Source organism: Phocoena phocoena, chromosome 9 (assembly GCF_963924675.1).
Source record: "Phocoena phocoena chromosome 9, mPhoPho1.1, whole genome shotgun sequence".
Classification (NCBI taxonomy): domain Eukaryota; kingdom Metazoa; phylum Chordata; class Mammalia; order Artiodactyla; family Phocoenidae; genus Phocoena; species Phocoena phocoena.
The window spans coordinates 18,247,615-18,262,445 of NC_089227.1; the positions used below are offsets into that span (position 1 = coordinate 18,247,615).

At 35.3% G+C, this 14,831-nt stretch overlaps 1 protein-coding gene across 1 annotated transcript in view; it reads right to left on the reverse strand.

Moving 5' to 3' along the window:
• The window catches only part of KMT2E (lysine methyltransferase 2E (inactive)), a 70,458-nt gene that overhangs the window by 9,862 nt on the left and 45,765 nt on the right, over positions 1–14,831 (reverse strand). The window contains exons 12-15 of the mRNA XM_065883745.1: positions 12,421–12,685; positions 11,378–11,476; positions 1,867–2,031; positions 1,226–1,534 (exon numbers count right to left, since the gene is read on the reverse strand). Of these exons, the coding sequence (XP_065739817.1) occupies positions 1,226–1,534; positions 1,867–2,031; positions 11,378–11,476; positions 12,421–12,685 (838 nt within the window). The remainder of the gene's footprint in view (positions 1–1,225; positions 1,535–1,866; positions 2,032–11,377; positions 11,477–12,420; positions 12,686–14,831) is intronic.

Genomic DNA, 14,831 nt, shown 5'->3' on the forward strand with positions numbered 1-14,831 from the left:
AGAAGGATCCATTTATGATCTACCCCACTGCCCAGAGAGCCTAAGGGTTGCACTTTGGTATCTGCTCCAATCTGCTGTACTCAAAATGGGAGAAAAACAAAGCTTCATAAGGGTGTTCTGTATTTCTGGCCTTCCTGTAAAGCTCAGGTTGGTTTATCTCAGTGATTGTTTACCACAATTGCTTCATTAAATCTGACAGTAGTTTGTGACAGATTTTTATTAATAAATTGACCTAAAACTACCCTTCCTGAAATCCTCCTACACTGTTGGTGGGAATGTAAACTGGTACAGACAGTATGGAGGTTCCTTAAAAAACTAAAAATAGAGCTACCATATAATCTGGTAATCCCACTCCTGGGCATATATCCAGAGAAAACCGTAATCTGAAAGGATACATGCACCCCAGAGTTCACTGCAGCAGGACCTAGAGATGATCATACTAAGTGAAGTAAGTCAGAGAAAGACAAATATCATGATAGCACTCGTGGAATCTAATTTTTTTAAAAAAGAAACAAATGAACTTATTTACAAAACAGAATCAGACTTAAGGGGAAACGGGGTGGGGGGGATAAATCAGAAGCTTGGGATGAACACATACACACTACTATATATAATAAGATAACCAACAAGGACCTACTACTGTATAGCACAGGGAACTCAATATTCTGTGATAAGCTATGAGAAAACAATCTAAAAAAGAATGCATGTATGCATGTGTATAACTGAATCACTTTGCTGTACACATGAAACTAACACAACGTTGTAAATAAAATTAAAATGAAACTACCCTTATAAATTTTCACATCCTACTACATTCTATGGAAATCAACAGTTTCTTCACATTTAATTCTTGTAATCTACCTTTACCATGAAATTTATAAAAACTACAAAGAATAAAGAAAGGATAACACATCTCAAACTAGTTGTTTCTGAGAAGTGTAGTTTAGTACATAAAGTAGGCAAAATTAAATCATTAGAAATCAGAATTGCAATACTACAAGGAAGCCTTGATATACTGGATATTTTAATGATGCAAACATTTCTATTAACTGATTTTACAGTTTTGCAATTCTCACTCTTAGTTTAAAACTTTGCTAGTATAAAAACCACGACTCTATCACTCTTCCTTATGAGATGTTATAGACTGAATTCCTAAAACATGAATATATTTAACATCATAAGACATTTGTTAAAAAACAGTTCTGACATTCATTAAGAATCATACCTTTTTTGTTTTGGGATACTTTGTTGGACATTTATTAAGTGCTGGAACTTCAGTTTCAGTAATTATTTCTGCTAGTGCAGTTTCACTTTCTGGTTCTATTGCAAGTACAGTATTTTCAGTATCATTTTGTTGTGAAGTAACTTCTACATCAGGAGAAGACGGTTGGATATCTGAACACATGCTGACAGTTCTGTGTCTCCGACGCTGCTGTCCGATGTGGGTCCTACTCCGAGAAAAACTTTTTCTCTGTTTAGTTCTATTTACTTTGGCAGGAGTTGGCTTGCTAGCAGTTTCTTCTTTTGCTTGTTCCTAATTCAAAAGAGAATGGAACTTTTAATACGATGTTTATGTAACTCAGTAGTTGAAATCTGATGGCATCAATCTGCTTCAGAAGCTAACTGCCCCAAATGTCTTTATGAATTCTGATATATATTAAATTGACATAATTAAAAATTTTCTTACTCTCCAAAACAAAGCAAGTGGAGTCTCACAGCTGAAGTCTTAAATTCTCATAGGATTTGAAAAATGCTATTGAAAATGAAAAGCTAGTATCACATCAAAAATTCTTTATAGATAAATTGTGGAGATTTTATTGGAAAGTGGTGAAGTGTGAAAATAAAACTAGACCTGAATAATAATACCTGAATAACTTCAGCATCAGTGACAATCTGTGCATCTTTACATTCAGTTTTAACTTCAGTTTTGGCAGTGCTGATCCTTTCCAAAGCTTGTTCTCTTCTTTTCTCTCTTTTTTCAAGTCTGGCAAAAGCTTGCAGAATTGCTTCCATTTTCCTTTCTTCTCTTGTCTACAAAATTTAAAGTAACATAATAAATACTGCTGTGAAGTAAAATTCAAAAGTCCAAATGTTCATGGCAAATTAAAAAAAAATTTCTATGATGGTGTTAGCATCATTGATGGTAGATATGGGATTAAAAACATTTATATTCATTTTAGATCTCTGAGAATCCCAAACATCTTGGTAAACCCTGTCATTACAAATATATTACAATGAAAGGAATGTTTGGATGATTGTATGTTAATGATAAGGCAAAACCAAAAAAAGACTCAAGAACGACCCTGCTTTATCACACCAAAAATCTTTTTTTCTCAATAATACATTAGGCAGCCTTTTAAAAATAAGATCAAAGTTCCTAAGGTAATAATATGTTGAAAAGGTTAAATCCATATGAACGTAAGGAGTGAATATATTGACATGTCACAGCAGGATATTGTGGGGTGAAGTCCTGGGTTTAAATCATGATGCTACCAGTCATTTACTATCTCTGTGACCCTAGGCAATGTAACAACTCTGGTTATTAACCTTTTTGAGCATCTTATAAAATGTGGCTAACAATATTTACACTTCACAGAATTGTTAATGAGTTCAAATATAAAATATCTGTGAAGTTTTCCAACCTTACTTGGAAAATGGTAGGCATTTCTTAGGTGTTACTATTTCTCCTTTGGCTCTCTTGCCCTGCATTATAATTGTTATAAGGCATTCCTCTTCCCGTCTACACTGACAGTTCAAGGCAGAGACTGGAAAACAGCAAGAGTTCCTTTGAGCGTCAGTTCTCTTTGGAGAGAGAACATTAAAAGCAAGACCCAGAGCCTTGGCCAGGGGGCCTGGCAAATGCTTCAGGTTTCAACCAGAAACAGGAAGCATGTCCATCAACTGTCCAGTTCTCCAAATGTAAAGAACCAGGTCCTGAGGCTTAGAACCATTCATCTTTCTTCCTTTATTGTCATCCATGTGGGAAAGGAAGATCAATAACTCAAGGTCTGGCTGCATGGTCTTCTCAATATCAGAGCTTTAGAGTTCGAGTAATTATCAGAAGAGATTCAAGCATTAAGACACCTACACTATGAAAACTATTACTTACTCTTTCCTATATTTTTTCTTTCATTGTTCCACTAGGTAAGGGAAATATGTAAACAAAACTCTTCTGAGAACTTTATAATTGGTGAAAACAGACTACCATACTGCAAATGTGTCAGTCTTATAAAATGTGTTATCCTCACCCTCTTTATTTTACAGGTAAGGAAACTGAGACCCAAAGAGGTAAGATTACTTGTTCATGGACACATATCTGCATCTTAGCTTTCTTGGTCTGGGATGGATAATAAGACACTAAAATAGAGAACATAGGCAAAAGATGATCTCTTTACTGGAACTGGAAGTTTTTTTTTTTTTTTTTTGTGGTATGTGGGCCTCTCACTGTTGTGGCCTCTCCCATTGCGGAGCACAGGCTCCGTACGCGCAGGCTCAGCGGCCATGGCTCACGGGCCCAGCCGCTCCATGGCATGTGGAATCTTCCCGGACCGGGGCACGAACCCGTGTCCCCTGCATTGGCAGGTGGACTCTCAACCACTGCGCCACCAGGGAAGCCCCCTGGAAGTTTTAAAGCTGAATTCTTTCCTTAGATAATACATGTCTCTGGTCTTAATAAATCACTTTACTCGACCCCCTTTCATTTATGGCTCTCTCAATATATTAGGGCTGTCTCAATATATTAGGGCTTTTCTAACACCCTAAATTTAGAAGTCTGGAGTAACTAAAAAATACGATTTTCATAATTGCTTCACCTGTGGAATGGGGGTGGGTAGAAAGAGAAGGGGTTCATTATTGTGCTTATAAATTTAAAAATAAATCTGGGAAAAGTACATTTTTCCAAAAGAAACAAACTTGTGTTAGCAAGAATCATTTTATGTATAAAATAAATTTACCCACGGGCCAGGCACCCAAAGGAGACATTTTCTATGTCATGATTATCCAAGGAAAGTTTCCTAAGATAAATACGAATTTATGCCAAAAGAAGTTTCCTTGACATGGTCCATTATTCACTTGTTTTAGATACAGTAAGAGTCAGAGATAAAATTAATTGATGTAAAGACAAAATTAATTCATTTAAAAATTGAACTCCCTTGGTAAACAATGCAGCTAATGGATAGTCAAAGCAAAATCCTTTATTTCTAGATGACTCGATCTTTTTGAGCTGGTCAGGATCTTAAAAATAATCTAGTCCTAAACTGCTGAAGAAACCAGAGCCCACGTGTATTAACTGAATCACTCAAAGGCAGAGCCATAATTATTATCCAAGTTTCCAGGCTCCTGGTTTGTTCTTCTTTCCAATTACCAACTACTGACACACTACATAATGCAAAATAAAGCATAATCATTCCTACATTTACTACAACTATTAACTGAAAGCACTAAACAGGTATCCTAATAGCTTTAACCCAGCTTCATCTTAAAACACACACTGTAGAAAATGTAAACATGCTTTTGATTATGTGAAGAAAAAAAAAAGTTAGTTACTAATCTACTTTTATTTTAAATTCCTTAAGGTTCATATGTCATTCAGCTTTTATATTCACCAGTGTATTCTCTGACACACACAACCAGATATACAGTATGTAATGACTGAAAAATTACCACCCACTTTATAGATCTAACTGATAAATAAGTTTTATATATAGCTTGAGATAATTATAGCTGATTGTTCAGGGGACTAGAGAAATTAGGAGTCTTAGTTAGCCCCAGCGGACTGTCCATAGATACTGACATCTGAGCTGGATGTAGTTTAGATGATACTTGTCACCTAAGGCTACCACCAGGACCTGCATGTTTCATTATCATGACTCATTCCAAGCCACTGACTGTTCAGACCTCAAAAGTCATTTTTACACTCTATGAGCTTGGCAACTGATAGACCCTGATATAGAATTAGAATTAGAATCAGACAGGGTTGACTTTTCACTTTTGTTGTTAACAACAACACTGTTGTTAACGCTGGAGTGTTGGGTGCTGAACTAAAAAAACTGAGAAATCTCTGATGAGATCTACAGATTGCTTTTATGACATTTTTCAGTTTATGGCTTTACATTATAACACACAAGAGTACAGTAATTTTCTGTAAGCAGAAAGTCTGCTTAATATCCCTTTATAGGATTTTATCACTTGAGGAGTGGGTACAGTGAGAATTTTTATTACAATTTTGTGCTTCAATGTATAAACACACTGGAACACAAATTTAACTTGAAATCATGTCACGTTGTACTTGGAAGAGACAATGGAGATCTTCTTGTATGAGCCTCTATTCAACAAATGGTGAGGGACTTCCCTGGTGGCACAGTTGTTAAGAATCTGCCTGCCAATGCAGGGGACATGGGTTCGAGCCCTGGTCCGGGAAGATCCCACGTGCCGTGGAGGAACTGAGCCCGTGAGCCACAACTACTGAAGCCCCTGCACCGCAAGGAAGAGTAGCACCCACTCGCAGCAACTAGAGAAAGCTTGTGCACAGCAACAAAGACCCAACACAGCCAAAAGTAAATAAATTTATATTTTTTTAAAAATGGTGAAAACCTAAGGTCCATATAGTTCAAGGACTACATAATAAAGAACACGAATTAAAGTTTTATACAATATCACGACTGAAAAACTAAACTACACTGACTAAATTGTTAGAATTCATCCCAATTAGAGATATTTGGTAATATGAAGCTGAGTGAAAATAAGCTTATGTACTCTGGATGCCTTACAGTGGCTTTAGAAGGAAATTTGCTAGTAGTAGGATGTAAGAATTGAGAAGGAAACAAAATGAAGACATTTAGGTATTTTGTGATTTTTTTTTTTTTTTTTTTTAACCTTACTACCAAGTAGGAAGTGGCTCTTTAAAACAAAGTTGCCTTTTAAAGGAAAAGGGAAATGGCAGGGCCAACCTACCAAATTACTTACAGCGTTGAAATAGAGAAATTAAAAGACTTCTTACTCAACTAACTTCCCTTAACCTTTTGAATAGGAATTTATTAATTTTTTTTAAAATGCTAAGATTACTGCTTACCAATAAAATTGTTCCACAAGAGTAAGTATCTCCATTTCTTCTCTACCACAATGATGACTTAGTTTAACTTCATAGTACTCTTTCCTGTTTGATGTTTGTTTTTCCTTCCACCCCGTCCTCTGTGAAAGCTGCTCCAGAACAGGGACCTTGCCTTCTTTTGTTCACCCAGTACTTTAAATGGTGCTCAGCATATAACAAACACCCAAATTTTTAAGTGAATAAGAATTGGGTATACATTATATAAACCATGTATATCACTGTAATTTGAAGGTATGTAATGAAGTCTTTAAACAAGATTTTGGAAATCTTGAATTTACTACAAGGCAGCTGAAGCTGAATATCCTCATTTCGTTTGAACAGACAACCTATAAAAATAAACAGGTTCCTTTTTGCTAGTCGATACTACAATTTTGGAAAAACAATTCCTAAACACTGTGATGAAGAAAATGGGACTTCAGAAAATTAAAACTAGTAATCAACGTTAACTTAGTCATGCTCTGAGGAGAGAAAAGTAAGATGGACAATACATGTCAGATGACTTTTCTGGCAAATTTACCCTCCCCTATAGTTTACTATTATTAAAAATCCTTTTGCATCTTCTAAACTGATCTTCTAAATCAAGTCACTTCCCAGAGACATTAGTAAGAGCATGGATTCTGTATAGTAGTGTTTTCTCAGAGTGTTTTTTTCTATGGAATAAAAATCTGCAGGATGTCAAAGGTGTCACTACAGAAAAACAAGTTGCAAGGACGTACAGGCTGAGGGAATGCTGACATAAACAGAATTTCTCAAGAGGTTTCAAACACCATGTATACTGGAAATCTCGAAGTTGGGGACAAGGTATACTGTTTACTAAAGTCAGCTGGCTACAAAGCTCTCTCTTTCACAAAACATCTTAAATTAGAGTTCCATGGAATACCTTTTGATGTGAAGGATCAAGGCTGAGAAAATTGTGGGGAATCCTGCATCCTATCCTGCCTGGACTATAAGCTTCATTTAGTTCATACTCATGGGCGTATCTATAGCTTTCCTCAAATGGCTGCCAGGAACATCTAATAAGCTCAATTATAGACCACCTACTTTTATAAAAGCCAGACCTTTTTTTTCCCCTAGAAGCTAGGGCTAAGGCAATGAGCCCTACAAATCCTTGCCCTTACGTAGTTTATATTCTAGTGATATACAGTTAATTCTAAATTGTCCTAGATGCTTGACAGGTTTAAGAAACTCATAGCTAGGTGACTATCCCTTCATATCCTTTTGTTGGTCTCAAATTTCTATCCTCCTACATGTGAAGACCACCTGAACCACCTTGCATGGACTCCAGTTTAAGCAATCTGACTATAACAGGCCATCAAATATTACCAAGACTATATTCCCAAAGTAGTCTTTCCATAAGGTTGTGGAAAATTATTTTGAAAATATATTAACAGATACTACAAAGGAGGTTCTTTTCATTTCATTATAAATGGGGTGAAGGAGGGGAAGCAAGCCTCCTTTTGAATTTAAATCTTTCTAAGGTTTTATATTTTTAATCAATCACCTGTTCATCAAAATAAGGTGAGCTTCTCAATATCTAAGCCCCTTCTGTACACTTAACCTCTGACAAGGTTATGGCCACCTAACTTCAACTCAACTACCATGGACCTGGGAGAGTCTACTCAGTAGTACCCCGGTTTTGAAACCAGGTGAGTATAAACAGCCTGCTGTATTTCAACTTACTGTACTATTGTATTTCAACCCACTGTATTTCAGCTTAAGATTCTCCCAAGTCAATTCCAACCCACTGCCAAAGAAGTATCTCTTACTAGCTAAAGAGAAAATGTCCAATAACCATCTATTCAGTTCCATACCATTTAGCCACATGTGAGCTTTTGTAAGGAGAGGACAAAATATAACGGAGGAAAAAGGAAAATGTTAAGAATGGCTTTCTACCCTGGCCCCCTAATGATTTGAGTATTCTTTCATGAAATCAGCATTTCATGTGATCTACAATCAACCAATCTTATTTTCCTATATCCCTCCTCACCACCACCCCCCAAAAAAAACAGCCTATAATTCCAGCCAAATGTGATTTTAAACGTCATAAGGTAATGGTAAATTCTACCTAGTTCATGAAATGACCTCTGATCCCTCCAGCTCTAAGTTACCTGTCATATATCTCCTTTACCACACTTCCTGCTGCATTGTAACTGTTTTCTAAATGCCCTTGAAGGCAGAGATATTATCTTCCACTCTCAACAAAAGGAACAAAGTAGCAACCAAATTACATAAATCACCTGTGCTATTTTTGGAGACTGAGCAACATGCTAATATTAGGTTGTATATGGAACTGCCATTTGTGTAGATAAAAACTATCAAATCAACAATTTCATATGGTTCAAGCTATACTACAAAAGGATGGGCTGAAGTATATTTGAATTTGGACATTACATGGTACGTATCTGGGAGGAAAGTCTGACTTTTTATATTTCAATCTCATAGATACACGTGAGAACTGGTCTCTCCTATTATAATACTTTAAAGTCTGTCCCATCACAGGAGAAAATTTAAATCAGTTTGACCTAAGTTTCTCAGGAGTTGACCTATCTTTCCAATTACTGATGTTAACATAGCCAATATAAAAGGCAAACACTGGAGTAATAAAGGCTGATGAGTACTTAAACTTTTCGAAACAAAATATTTCAACCCACAAACACTAATACTTTGGGGAGTGGGAGGGGGCCATACCAGCCGCTTAAGAATTCTAGGGTGCATGCTTTTTTGCATTGTAGTCATTTGAGTATAGCAAAAATTCTATAATTAAAACATCCAGGCAAACATAGCAATTACAACTAACAACATTACAGTGACCTTGAAGGCTACAGGTTAAGGAGCCAAGGATTTTTAAATACTTACTTCAAAAGGGAACCCTCATACACTGTTTGCGGGAATGTAAATTGGTGCAGTCACTAAGGAAAACAGTATGGTGGTTCCTCAAAAAATTAAAAATAGGATCCAGCAATTCCACTTCTCAGTGTGTAAAGAAAACCACTAATTTGAAAACATACGTGTACCCCAATGTTCACAGCAGCATTATTTATAATTGCCAAGATATGGCAGCAACCTAAGTGTCCATCAACAGATGAATGGATAAAGATGTGACCAATATACACACATATATGTGTGTGTGTGTGTATTACACACACAAACACACACAATGGACTACTACTCAGCCATAAAAAAGGATGAAATTTTGCCATTTGCAGCAACATGGATGTGGAAGGCATTATGCTAAATGAAATAAGTCAGAGAAAGACAAATACTGTATGATATCTCTTATATGTGGAATCTAAAAAATACAACTAGTGAATATAAGAAAAAAGAAGCAGACTCACAGATATAGATAAACTAGTGGTTACCAGTGGGGAGAGGGAAGGGGGGAGGGGAAGTATAGGGGTAGCAGATTAAGAGGTACAAACTACTAGGTATAAAATAAGCTACAAGGATATATTGTACAGCACAGGGAATATAGCCAATATTTTATAATAACTATAAATGGAGTATAACCTTTAAAAACAATCACTATTGTACGCCTGTAACTTATACAATATTGTACCTCAATACTTCAATAAAAAATATTTCATATCCCTTCAAAATACCAAATTCTAAATATTTACGTTTGTTTATTCCTATGAAAAATACTCAGCTGCACAACCACCGTAGTGGCATATATTAAAATGAACACGCTAAAACAGACATAAAAACATGAAGTATTCATTTATATTAAGACAGCGTACTAGTAGACAAAATCTGGACAAAACTGGATTCCCAAGTATGCCTTTTTGTCTATCTATCCAAAGTTCCATCATGTTCAACAAAAAGGCATTTCTCTTTCCTTCTGCCATCTCAAAATGAGGATGTTCTAAGTTCCACTAACTTTCTCAGCACTGAAAGAAGGAAGTATTTAAAAAGTAGCCCCAGAGTCATATAACAAACCTCCAGGTTTGAGTTTTCTTTTTTCCTCTCATTTCTCTCCCCTCAAAAGCACTGTTATAGCCCTTAAAGCCGTATTTGTATCAGACGCATGCCTCATACAGAAACCACTCATACCTTAAAGTGATCTTCTAAAAGTTTCTGCAGGATTATTGCAAAGACAAGGCTGTGGCAACTGTGGAATGAACTGGCCGATATTGAACATCTAGTCAAGAAAGGGCCATAGGTAATTTGGGTAGGTACAGGTAATTTATTAGATGTAACCCAATCTTGAAAAAGGTTCAAGATAATTCCTTTTAGAGGAAGAACTCCTTTTTCTTTATAAGCAACCTCCTCCAATATTTTCTCCTATATTTGTTTTTCTTCTCTCCTGTTCCTAACACTACCCTGTCCCATCAGAGCAGTGCTTCTGAAATCCTGAGGCTGTGAAACAGTTCTGCATTGCTTTTGCAATTTTGAACATCAACAATATATCAGTGTTAGAGGAATGACCATCAAGGCAATAAGAGAGAGTTACATTTAAGCAGGCCTACAATGACCAAAATCCAAAGATCCTACCGCTAAGTATATGACACCTGAGGTTCCATGAAATACATGAAAATCACTAAAACAGGAAACAAGGGAGCATATAAAATAAAGGGGAGTGGGGAAAGCCCATACTAAGATCATCAGTTGGTATATAAAGTCATTTTCAAATCTTAAGGCAAACTATATCTTAATGTCTTCTTAACTGGCCTAGACATTGTATCAATTGCTAAATTACCATGGATTTTTAAGAAAATATCTTGTCCTAGTTTTTATACAGGTTAAGATATTTCAAATAAATAGTACAGGGAGTGTAAATACTAAACTTATTTTAATGAAAACGTTATTTTATGATAGCAGTATGAGATGTAAAAATAGCAGCTGCCAAACAGTGGGTTTTCTTCTTTTTCGCATAAGCCATTTATTTAGTGCTATTATAAGCTTTAAAATTCCATTTTTGTTTTACATTAAATTATGAAGAGAAAGGATACATTTAGTTAATGAAAAACATTTTGAACAGTAATTCTGGCATTAAAATTAATAGTACTCTGCTTCAAAAATGTTAAAAATTTCTTAAATGTCAGAAATTCTAAATTGTCTAATGAACACACAGTGAAAATACAAAAGATTAGTGGAAGTTACTTGAATGGTAATGACAAAGCCAAATGAAATGCTCAGGGACACATCATGTTTGCTAACTTCAAAGAACAAGGTAAAGGCCCTCCTAAAGGCAGCAGCAAGTATTTTGGGACGAGCAGTGTCACTAAACCCAAGTGACAGAAGGAAGCTGCTACCGGCCTTCCAACTTACCATCTTCCTTCTCCTTTCTGCAATCTGTTCCTCTGACTCCATTTCTACTTCATTGCTAATGGGAGTTTTTTCTTCTATATCATCAATAAAATCTGGTTCCTGAAAGATGGAAATGACTGCTTTATAGAAACTACTACTCCATCTACAAACCAGAGGCAAAGAACCATGTATTTTAAATGTCTTTCAACCAGAACTAATTAAACATAAAAATTACGAGAGTACTTAAATCCATTTCAGAAACTTAAAACTGGTTCTAAATTCAGGAAACTTTTCAAAATCATGCAATCAAATAATTTTGTTTTTCAAAGTTCTAGTCAATAATGTTCTTTATCAGTAGAGTCCGCAAAGCCTTAAGTTTATATTCTTACCAACACATAAACATATAAATTATTTCACATAACCCAGCGCCTACAAATACCAAGTGCTTAATAAAGGTTTGTTCAATTTAACACTTAAGGGAAACTACCCTTAGAAGATAAGACACTGGAGACGAATAAAAGCTTACTTAATCTTCACATTTAAAAGGTCCCGCCTAACTAACTTCCATTTGTTTAAAGGGCATATAACAAAATACTTCCTGGTGAAGCGGAAGTACAGGCCAAACTCTTTCCTCAAATTTATCTTATGTGTTTTTAAAATAACTTCCTCTCAAAAATCATATGTCCACCCCTATAGAATTGATTTCATTATGTCCCAAATATTAAAGGAAAGGAATCATTATGGCTTAAGACTTTAAATAAGAACATTTATTACAAACATAAGGACAGTGCCATCTGGAAGAATTTTTTTAATTACCCAGTCTTAAGGAAAATCTTGTATTCAATTCTACAAGGATTTGCTGGGTGAGCTGTTTCTTAAAAGTTTAACAAATATTGTACAAATTCTAGCAGAACCTGTAGTTTACATTTATAAGTACTTCATTAAATAAGAGAATGACTTAAAAAGTTTAAGCCATTTTATATAAAAAATAGGATAAAATATGACAAATTAATTTTCTTCTCTTAACTTCTTCCATCAAGAATCAGTAGAGCATAGTTCAGTACCTGATTATTTGACACCGATAGTCTCAGAGGAGAAAGCTTTCTCTGTTTAGTTTCCGGGCTCTTCATTTTGTTCGCTGTCCCTTCACAATCCAAAGTAATATTCTGATTTTGTGTATCTTTTTCTTTTGAAATATCCTTTTCTTTTTTTCCTTTCTTCCTTCTGGTCTCATAACCACTATTGATGTTTTCCGTGGATTCAGAACTACGTTTCAGAACAGGGCACTCTGGATTTTCTTTGAGGCATGCACAATCCACCTTGTACTTACTGGAAAGAAAACCAGTTAAATATTTGTTCAAGATATAGACTGTAATATTTTCTAATCCATTTTAAGCTACACCTCCACAAAACTGTATGCTATTACTAATTATAAGCAATCGGTTTTGCTAATTTTCATTCCTTGTAACTATGACAAAATAAATTTTCTCATAAAAACAATATAATAATTAGAAGTTGATTTCTGACCAGAGATTGGTCATAATCATAAGGATAACCAGTGATGGGTTTCAGAAGGAAAAAACTCCAATAAATTAAAACTGAGTCTTTTTAAGTCAAATGATACCATGGCATATTTTAAGGCAAAAACCCCAGGTTACCTCAGAGTGCTATAAAGTGTATATGCAGAATATGATAAAATACTCTAAATCTGACCTAAATAAAAAATGCTAGGTACAATAAATACCAAACCTTAACTAGTTTGTCTTATACTTTAAGGAATGATTTCAATAACCAGGGTTCTTTAAAAAGCTACCTTGAGAAAACTGAATGTCATGTTTGCCTTTGCCCTTAGGTATTCCCTCTTTCAAATAAACGGAAGCTTGAAAAATAATTGCACTACCTCTCATCTTCACAGTAGTGATAATTATTACTCCTATTTTACAGATGAGATTAAAGCTCAGAAGGTCAGTATCTTGTCCAAAGTCACACATTAAGTGCTAGGGATGACATTCAAATACAGGTCTGAGTCCAAAGCCCACACTTTTCAGCTCTTCAGTATTTCTTAACTCTCTACCCTCCTGTCTACCACCAAGAGTCAGTTCATCTCTAGGATATAGGCTGAATGCCCAAACCAGAGTTAAATAATAACAGAAGACTCCCACTTTGCATGTTTTGAGTAGTTTGTTCATAATAAAAAATAATTTACTTTTCCAAGTTTCTAATACGCCTAACTCATTCACTTTCAACACTGGTAGAAAGCTACAAGTCAAACTGTCTAATTCTGTGAATCGGGTAGAACTCAAACATCATGGTCTACCCCTCACCTCTCCAAATCAGGCAGTAACAGAAACTAGCTGGAAACTTTTTCTAGATATTTTCTTTGATTTTAGGACAACAGAACTGCAAATAATAATGATGACAACTGCTAATATTTATTCAGCACTTATTTTGTATCAAGAATGGTTTTAAACCCTTTACATGTGTTAACTCAATCTTCGAAATATTCCTGTTAGGTATTATTTTTCTCATATTATAATGAGGTAATGAGGCAGAGAGAGATGACAAAATTGGTCCAAGGTTACATAACTAATATAAGTGACCGAGCTAGGATTTGAAAGCAGAGAGTCAGATTATAAAATGCTTATATTTTTAACCACTGTGGGAAACAGTCCCCCAAAGCAATGAGCAAAGAGCTATTATGCTCAATTTTCCACCTTGGTGGTGGGGCGGAGAAAGAGCTAAAAAGGAAACACTTTAGTTATCAGGATAAATCTGACTCCAACAATCAAGCAGAGATGCATATACTGAAGGAAGAGGGATTTCATTGACAGAAAACATAATGGACATTAAAAACGTCTGCATGTAAAATGGATACCACACAAACTTTTAAAAATAAAATACAGGAGGATATGAACTGAAATCCTTATAACCCAAAAGATTATAGAATATATAAAGAAGTGCCTCCACCCACATCGGTTTAAAAAAAAAGACTACCCAGCAGAAAAATGAACAGATGATGAGACAAGTCATAAGAGAGGAATCCAAATGACAAATGAATATATAAAAGGATCTTTGGGCTCTTAAAATAATCATGGAAGATGGTAATTACAAATATAAAAAGATACTATCTCACACAGATTAACATCGATTTTTAAAGTACAGTAAAGAAGCGTTGCAAGGAAGTGAAGCTATGGGAGTATAAACTGGTCATTCACCCACGTCTGGTAAAAACTGAGGCTGTACACATTCTACAACCCAGCAATTCCACCTCTACGTCCCTATCATGGAGAGAACATGTACACATGCAGCATTTTTTGTAAATCTAAAGGTCCACCAATAGTGGAATGGATAAATGCCATCAGCAGTGAAAATAAATGAATTAGAGCTACACATAACAAAAGAACTGAATCTCACAAAAGTAATGAATGAGAAAAGATGAATGCAAAATAATACAGATTATAATTTCCATAAATTC